Genomic DNA, 9,560 nt, shown 5'->3' on the forward strand with positions numbered 1-9,560 from the left:
TAATCCATCTGACACCTGAAAGTTAAACACCACAGTCTTAATCCAGTCTGACACCTGAAAGTTAAACACCACAGTCTTAATCCAGTCTGACACCTGAAAGTTAAACACCACAGTCTTAATCCAGTCTGACACCTGAAAGTTAAACACCACAGTCTTAATCCAGTCTGACACCTGAAAGTTAAACACCACAGTCTTAATCCAGTCTGACACCTGAAAGTTAAACACCACGGTCTTAATCCAGTCTGACACCTGAAAGTTAAACACCACAGTCTTAATCCAGTCTGACACCTGAAAGTTAAACACCACAGTCTTAATCCAGTCTGACACCTGAAAGTTAAACACCACGGTCTTAATCCAGTCTGACACCTGAAAGTTAAACACCACAGTCTTAATCCAGTCTGACACCTGAAAGTTAAACACCACAGTCTTAATCCAGTCTGACACCTGAAAGATAAACACCACAGTCTTAATCCAGTCTGACACCTGAAAATTAAACACCACAGTCTTAATCCAGTCTGACACCTGAAAGATAAACACCACAGTCTTAATCCAGTCTGACACCTGAAAGTTAAACACCACAGTCTTAATCCAGTCTGACACCTGAAAGTTAAACACAGCTGTCTTAATCCAGTCTGACACCTGAAAGTTAAACACCACGGTCTTAATCCAGTCTGACACCTGAAAGTTAAACACAGCTGTCTTAACTGTGCCCGAGCGGTCCGGTACCGGTATGAAATTAACAGAATCGTGTTCGGGGGAGCTCCGGGGGGGCTGGATTGTTTATAGCAGTTGCTAATGAATTTCAATGCAACAAACAATAACAAATAACAGAAAAACAAGATTCAATGATTCCAGGCTAATAGGCTACATAATTGAAAGTGCATGTTACTAAATGTAAAGCACAATTAATTCCGTGAATTTAGAATGAACAAATCAAATGCATACAAAAGGTTTACAACAACAAGCACGAAAAACAATCACAATTAATGGCATAATTATTAATCCAGTGTGACACCTGAAAACCAGTAAAGGTGCCAGTCTGACAGTCTGATGTCTTCTTGTTGCAGTACGCCAGCAGAGGTGCCAGTCTTGTATCTCAACCACCCGGCTAATCGCCTCATCTTCCTGCGCTGTCCCGGGTCACGCCCCGACATGGTGGTGGCCTGGGACCGCGGGTCCGAACCCCTCTATAGAAACCTCTCCTCCTCATCCTCCTCGTCCAGACTGTTCACAGACACAGGACATCATCTGGTGTTCGGCCCTGCTAGGACTGACGACTCAGGTCCACACACACACCACACACCACACGCAACACACACAACACACACACTTACACACTCACACACTCACACACACACACACACACACACACACACACACACACACACACACACACACACCATACTGTACGTCACACACACACACATACCCATACCCATACACAGACACTTGAGCTGTGCGTTATTGCCAAAATATCATATCAAAATGTTATGAATATTTTTTCATCCAAACATAACAATGTGTGTGTGTGTGTGTGTGTGTGTGCGTGCGTGCGTGCGTGCGTGCGTGTGTATGCGTGCGTGCGTGTGTATGTGTGTGTGTGTGTGTGCGTGCGTGCGTGCGTGCGTGCGTGCGTGCGTGCGTGCGTGCGTGTGTATGTGTGTGTGTGTGTGTGTGTGTGTGTGCGTGCGTGCGTGTGTGTGTGTCCCCTTCCAGGTGTGTATTTCTGTTGGCTTCAGGGTCTGCGGGCAGCTGAGATCCATCTGTTGGTCTACGTCAATTTGGGGCACAAACAACCAGTGACCTCACATCCCGACTTCCAATCGGCTCTCTGGATGGTTTTGAAGTCATACATTGCCATGACGATTGGCTACTGCCTATTGGTTTTGGGGCCGGCTGGACTCAGACACACGGGATTCATTTAGGAAAAGTGTTTGTGAACCCAGTGTGTAGTAGTTTACTTGTAGTCTAGTTTTAGCTCCAGAAAAGTCTTTATTTGTCCACGTATCCACTATTATTTTGACGGAGCTAGCCGTCGGGTGCTAGCTCACCAGGACTCTGGTCTCTTCCTCCAGTGTTCACCTCCAACGCTATGCGGCAGACATAAATAAAGTATAAATGCTTTTCCAATATTTAAACCGACTGGTTTATTTGTACATTAGTGTAACTGAGGGGTACAATTCCCTGACTGTATTAATCAAGTATGGTATCATTAAACCACTACCGTCTTATGTACATTATTCTGGCCATACCGTACACAAGTATATGATGAGAACTCCTCCACAATGATACGGTTTCCACACAAATACTCGTTTAGAAGAATATTTATTAGCAGCAAAGGATATTATATTACATTACTAGATGCGCTTATAAGGCAAAGGAATTATGCATAGGCAAATCAATAATGAATATTAGGAATTATCTATGGTACTCTGGGGAGGGGGGTTACTACCGGTTGTAAGCCAGCAGGGGGAGGCAATGCTCTATGCAAAGTCAATGGGTCCACGGAGGCGATATTACTCCCTGTGTCAGCGGACGGGAGGCAGCCGCTGTACTCTCAGTATGCGAGCAGCACAGGTGTAAGCCGTGGAGCCTCTGGTCCATCAGAGACGGGCTCGAGTGATGTCCTCACGGTAGATCCCACACAGCAGCGGGGTAGACGGTTCTCTGCTCCAGCAGCCACAGTCAAAGCAATGAAGAATAATAATAATCCTGCCGGAAAAGGCTCTGCTGGCGCCGGGGTAGATATCCTCCGGTGCGCGGTGGTTCCCAGTTGAACTTGACGTTAATACTATCCTATTCGCACGCGGCAATAAGTGCTCTATTTAGACACACAATTACTCACTTCACGTGGTCTTTGACTCGTAATGAAGGCTTTTACTAGCAAGTTTCAAGTTTCAAGTTTCTTTAATAGTTGTCATACAGAAGTACAGAATACTTTTGTACAAAATGCTTCTTACTGTTGCGCTCCAGAGACTGTGCATGACAAGATAAGTATGAAATAAAAACATAGTAAAAATTAGAAGTAAAAAAAGAGGTCACAGTGTTCAGTTTAGACATATGTACAATGTTCGTAGACGTAGTTACCATACAATATACAATACTGTGCAGTGTACTAATATACAATACTATATAGTGCAAGGCATAAATGGACGAGGTGCAGTTTAGGTACAATTCACAGTAGGTGTACGAGTTGTAGTGCAAATCCTTTATCAATAAATATAAAGTGTAAGTGTGTTTGTGTGATCTAAAGTGTGGAGAGTGGGTGCTGCAGTGTGTTGTTTGTTTGAGTGAGTGTGTGCGTGTGGGTGTGTGTGCTGTGTGCATTTGATGGTTGTTGCATAGTGATTATTGTTCGTTTAGCGATTATTGTTCGTTTAGCAGCCTGATGGCCTGGGGATAGAAGCTCCTTCTGAGTCTTTCTGTGCTCGCCATAAGACTCCGGTATCGCTTGCCTGACGGCAGCAGTTCAAAGAGGCAGTTGTTCGGGTGGCTCGAGTCCTTAATAATTCTCTTAGCCTTCCCCTTGCACCGCTTGTTGTAAATGTTCTGGAGGGTGGGAAGCCCCCCTCTAATTGTGCGTTCGGCTGAACGTGTCACTCTTTGTAGTCTGCTACGGTCTTGTGCAGTGCTATTCCCAAACCAGGAGGTGATGTTGCCGGTCAGGATGCTCTCTATTGTACATGAGTAGAAGTTCCTAAGGATCTTCTGACTGACTTGGAACTTCCTTAGGCGCCTGAGGAAGTAGAGGCGTTGTCGTGCCTTCTTCACAACACTGTCAATGTGTGTGGTCCATGTCAAGTCCTCGGATATGTGGGCTCCGAGGTACTTGAAACTGTTCACTCTCTCAACTGGTGCCCCGTCGATGCTGAGGGGGCTGTAGCAAGGAGCGAACGATACGTTGAACAAACGTATTAGGATAACACGACTCTATTTTGGGGCAATACGAGCCCTACTTCACCGCACGTTGCATAGTGGGTGAGGCGTCACTTGGGTAACTGAACTGAACAAGACTGAACTTCAACTGAACCGAAAGGGAGGTCCTGTATTCGCCTGCGCCATATTTATATGTACGGGGAATAATCTAGTGCCAGCCTCCTCACTGTCTCGTAGCCCTGGGCAGAAGCGGGCATGTTGAGACAAGTCGTGTCGGTAGCTTTCAACTTGACTCTAGGGGTAAGACACTGGCGCTGATGGCACGCCATCCAATAGGAGAATGAAATATTATGGTCTGTACTACTAGGTTAAAGGGACATTCCGTGTATATGTACAAAGAATATACAAGGGATATCAAACGATATACAAATATTATGCAATATATATCAATCAATAAATACATATATTCGGTTTAATCTGACCCTTTGTAACAGCCGCCCCCTAATTAGTCCCACCTAATTAGCTAAGCAGAGACAGATTAACCGCACTGTCCACTACTCAATGTCCGTTGTGAGGGTAGGCAGGTCACAAAGTCAGGGGTCATGGTCGTCATTAAGCGAGTCGGGGAGCCTTGGCGACTCTATCAGCCTCGCCACGGGTCGGTTGTAGGTCCGCCCTTGGCCGAGCACTTCTGCCACTCTGACCTTTCCGTCGGCACCAGTGGTCACTTTGCTTACGCGGCCGGCCGGCCACGCAGCTCGGGGTAGTGACTGGTCTATGGTCATGACGACTGGACGGGATGAAGGGGGGCTTAGGAGGGAGCGGGCCTGAGACTGCTTTGATCTGTGCTTGGCTGTGCCTCCTCCTCCTCCGTCTGTTTCTCTTGTTTGCTCTGTACCCCGTCTGAGGAGGGGCCGGTCCCGGCCGCCCCGTCAAGGAGTCGCTTGGGGTGCTGGGTTCGAGGTCAGCTACGTCTGGAGCGCAGCTGAGGGGGGTGGAGTTCCGAACTCCCTCTGGTACCCACGGTTCTCTCACGGGCCTCTCGCTTAATGTCAATAGCCTCTGCTGTACGGGGGAGAGGCCGGTGTCGCTCGCCTCTGTGTGTAGGCAGCGTGTAGACGTGGGTTGACTGTCAAGTCCGTAGAGGGGGCCCTGGAGCGTCCATCCCAGTCGGGTCTGAACCGCGACTGGGCATCCTTTGGGTCCGATGTGGGCCGCCTCAATTGGGAGAATGAGGTCCGCGTGGTCGGAGCCGATGAGCAGGGTCGGTGTGGCGCCGTCGATAAGCGGTATAGGTAGTTGACGTAGGTGCACATACTTAGCCATCAGCTGTGGGATGGGGTAGGTGTACTGAGACAGGCCTATGTCGTGGCTGGTGAAGACGTTAGTTATACTATACTGCTTCTCGGGCTGGTCCACCGCTGCTATCTTGAAGGAGACCTTTTCACCTTTTATGGTCTTCTGGTCCCTTCTGATGGTGCGTATGGTCATGGTATCTTTGACACCCCGCAGGCCCAACTGGGCTGCTGCGGAAGCGAGGAGGAGAGTCTTTTCAGACCCATCGTCCAGGACGGCGTAAGTGTCCAGGACCTTGTCCTCGTAGCTCAGGAGCACTCTGACCACTTTGAGGAGCACACGGGGGGTCCCGCTATGCTGGTCAATGTGGAGCACTCCTGTTGGTTGGTTGCCTTGGACCTTCTGGTGGGCTCCGCACCGTGCTGCGCGGTAAGCGGCGCCCGCCTGGGCCGCCCCTGCGTGGTAAGCGGCGCCCGCCTGGGCCGCCTCACGCCACTGGTCCACTTGGACGGGGTTCAGTGTCTTATATTCGGCGCACTGTGCCAGCCAGTGTCCGCCGTCGCAGTAGGTACAGTAGGGAGCGGTCTGGTGGCTCTTCGGTACTGGTGCCACCGCCTCGGCATGGTACATTACCGCGACGGGCCCACTCTGTTGTCCTGGCTGACGCCTGTTGATGTCATGCAGGACCTCCAGGTGGGTGCCACCGCACCTGCTGCACTTCTTCTTCAAGCGGCACTCAGCTGCCAGGTGGCTGCGCGCGCAGCGGAAGCAGCGGCGGTGGTCCTTGGTCCACTGACTCACCTCGTCCGTGGTCAGCTTACCGAAAGTGTCGCATTGGTACAGCCGATGTTCTCCCTCACAATACTGGCACTCAATCTTCCACTGGTCCTCTTTCGTCGAGGGGGTGTGGTGGTTCTTGTGCTGCGGTACTGATTCGGCTTGGTGCATAACGGTCACCAACCGGCGGTTATCCGTTTGTCCCCGAGGTCCGAGTCTTGGGCTTGGTCCACTCCATACGAACGTGTCGAGTCGTAGGCTACTGACCTCCCTGGCGAGGAACTCAGATAGGTCTAGGAGGGATGCCTCTGGACCGTTGGGGTCGCGGTAGTCTCTCTGCCGCCTGAAGCGCTCTTGTCGGGCGGGAGGGAGCTTCTCTAATATCCTCTCTACATTAGAGTTAGCGTACATTTCATAGATACCCTTTTCCTTTTGGGACCCCAGCATCCCTACCAGGGACTGTACCTTGATAGACAGGTCATCTAATGCTCTGTTGTCTCTGGCTGGGGGGAGACGGTCAATGTCTCTTATCTCCTGTATCACATAGTCCCATATGCGTCCATAGCGTTGGTCGAGTGCTGCTAGAGCCGCTGTGTATGGGGTAGTAGAGTTGGCATAGGCCAGCGCTATATTGTGCGCTCGGGGCACCTTGAGGTGCTTCAGTAGGATCGCATACTTGTACGGTTCGTCAGCTACATCTGACAACATTGTCTCTAAGCACATTCGTAGCTCCGTGTACTGTGCTCTGTTCTCATGGGTGAAGTCCGGGATGGTCGGTGTGCCAAGGTACGATGCCATGGATGACTGGCACATCGGTGAGCGTTGGGGGAGAGGCCTCCTAGGCGAGTCTCCTCTTGCGTGTCGTCTTGGGCTGGTACTTGGTGGGTACCGAAGGTCTGGTACCCAGGTGCTGTCCCTCGGAGCTGGCGGTGCGTCAAACTCACCCGTGAGTGGAGTTGGGGGTTTGTAGCGCAGGGCCTCGGGGCTAACTTCTGGGCTGTACTGGACCTCCTGGTCCAGAGTACGTTGCTGCTGGTCGGGGCTGTACTGGGCCTCCTGGGCCAGAGTACGTTGCTGCTGGTCGGCTTGACATTCCTCCTCTTCCTCCTCCTCTCCCTCTGCTAGGACCTGGAGTCTTCTGTTCAGTCTCTCGGCGTGGTCCGGTTCTTCCCGGTTGCTGGGTCTCGTATGGACCGGCCGGGGAGGGGGTTCGGAGACGTGGACAGGATCCTCCTGTTGGCGGGGTCCCGGGTCGCTTCGTCGGGTAGGGGAATGTGTCCTAGACCCATGTCTTGACGATCTCTGAGAGCTCCGTGCGGAGTGAGGGGGTGTCGCCATGGCAACCAGTTTGTCCATCAGCTCCGCCTGCAGCCGGTCGCGCTCTGCCTCGCGCTGGGCATGGGCTGCGTCGCGCGCTGCTTCGCGCTGGGCATTGGCGGCGTCGCGCTGCGCATTGGCGCTGGCCTGGGCGGCGTCGCGCTGTGCGTTGGCGGCGTCGCGCTGGGCATTGGCGCTGGCATGGGCGGCGTGGAGCTGTGCATTTGCGACGTCGCGCTGTGCATTGGCGGCGGCGTGCTGTGCATCTTCTCTCAATGTTCTCTTCTGTCTGGAGGCGTCTGGTCTCCAGTCTTATGCGGTCGTCTTCACTCCTTTGTTGCGCCTGGAAGCGCTCTCGCTCGCCTGCAAAATGTTCGCGCTCGCGCGTCTGTTGCGCTTGAAGTCGATCGCGTTCGGTGGAGGCTGCCAGGGTGGCGATGAGTGCTTGCGCCAGCATCTTGTCCGCCTCGCTGGGGGAAGACGCCGTTCGGGGCGATCGGCTCCCGGCAGTACTTGTTGGAGATCCGTTCTCCTGTTGCGTACCGAGGAGATCCATCTCCTGGGTGCGCGTCTCTTCTTGTGGTGGGTCGGGTTCCATCCCGGGAGGGCTTTCTTTATCCTGGAGCTCTCCGGGGACTACCTCGTCGACGTTGTCTGGGGATAAAGTCGTGTCAGTTCCCTCCTGGTCCCCACCGTGAGCTTGGTCAGTTACATTAGAACCCACTAGGGCCTCTGTTGGCGGGGTAGCCTGGTTGATAGGGTCGGACATAATTTTACTATCCGCTTTAGTTATTTTATCCGTATTTAATTTCCCTTTAAAGCTAGGTATTGGACTGACAGCGTATGCCTCTAGATAGGGAGGTGGCTGCCGTCTGCGCTGCGGGCGATCTAGCTTAGGAGAACCGTTTGTGGAGTGTTCGTCATCGGCCATGTCAATATTAATATTATATTAATATTACGCTAATTATTCTCCGGCTCGAAGGACCAATTGTAACTGAGGGGTACAATTCCCTGACTGTATTAATCAAGTATGGTATCATTAAACCACTACCGTCTTATGTACATTATTCTGGCCATACCGTACACAAGTATATGATTAGAACTCCTCCACAATGATACGGTTTCCACACAAATACTTGTTTAGAAGAATATTTATTAGCAGCAAAGGATATTATATTACATTACTAGATGCGCTTATAAGGCAAAGGAATTATGCATAGGCAAATCAATAATGAATATTAGGAATTATCTATGGTACTCTGGGGAGGGGGGTTACTACCGGTTGTAAGCCAGCAGGGGGAGGCAATGCTCTATGCAAAGTCAATGGGTCCACGGAGGCGATATTACTCCCTGTGTCAGCGGACGGGAGGCAGCCGCTGTACTCTCAGTATGCGAGCAGCACAGGTGTAAGCCGTGGAGCCTCTGGTCCAACAGCGACGGGCTCGAGTGATGTCCTCACGGTAGATCCCACACAGCAGCGGGGTAGACGGTTCTCTGCTCCAGCAGCCACAGTCAAAGCAATGAAGAATAATAATAATCCTGCCGGAAAAGACTCTGCTGGCGCCGGGGTAGATATCCTCCGGTGCGCGGTGGTTCCCAGTTGAACTTGACGTTAATACTATCCTATTCGCACGCGGCAATAAGTGCTCTATTTAGACACACAATTACTCACTTCACGTGGTCTTTGACTCGTAATGAAGGCTTTTACTAGCAAGGAGCGAACGATACGTTGAACAAACGTATTAGGATAACACGACTCTATTTTGGGGCAATACGAGCCCTACTTCACCGCACGTTGCATAGTGGGTGAGGCGTCACTTGGGTAACTGAACTGAACAAGACTGAACTTCAACTGAACCGAAAGGGAGGTCCTGTATTCGCCTGCGCCATATTTATATGTACGGGGAATAATCTAGTGCCAGCCTCCTCACTGTCTCGTAGCCCTGGGCAGAAGCGGGCATGTTGAGACAAGTCGTGTCGGTAGCTTTCAACTTGACTCTAGGGGTAAGACACTGGCGCTGATGGCACGCCATCCAATAGGAGAATGAAATATTATGGTCTGTACTACTAGGTTAAAGGGACATTCCGTGTATATGTACAAAGAATATACAAGGGATATCAAACGATATACAAATATTATGCAATATATATCAATCAATAAATACATATATTCGGTTTAATCTGACCCTTTGTAACAATTAGTATATATATATTGATATAAATCCTCAGTCTCCTCAGTATCGTTGAATCTGCCTCTGTGTCATCTGTTTCTTCTGTCCTAAGTCTCTCTATAT

At 50.7% G+C, this 9,560-nt stretch overlaps 1 protein-coding gene across 1 annotated transcript in view; it reads left to right on the top strand.

Annotated features, from left to right (window-relative positions):
- The window catches only part of LOC311239269 (Ig-like V-type domain-containing protein FAM187A), a gene marked incomplete at both ends in the record, with an annotated part of 23,621 nt that extends 21,696 nt beyond the window's left edge, over positions 1 to 1,925 (top strand). Inside the window, 2 exons of the mRNA XM_084327574.1 lie at positions 1,068 to 1,282; positions 1,717 to 1,925. Coding sequence (XP_084183700.1) covers positions 1,068 to 1,282; positions 1,717 to 1,925 — 424 coding nt within the window. The remainder of the gene's footprint in view (positions 1 to 1,067; positions 1,283 to 1,716) is intronic.
- Positions 1,926 to 9,560: the final 7,635 nt, after the last annotated feature.

Source organism: Notolepis coatsorum, assembly GCF_963971535.1.
Source record: "Notolepis coatsorum genome assembly, chromosome: 13".
Lineage (NCBI taxonomy): Eukaryota > Metazoa > Chordata > Actinopteri > Aulopiformes > Paralepididae > Notolepis > Notolepis coatsorum.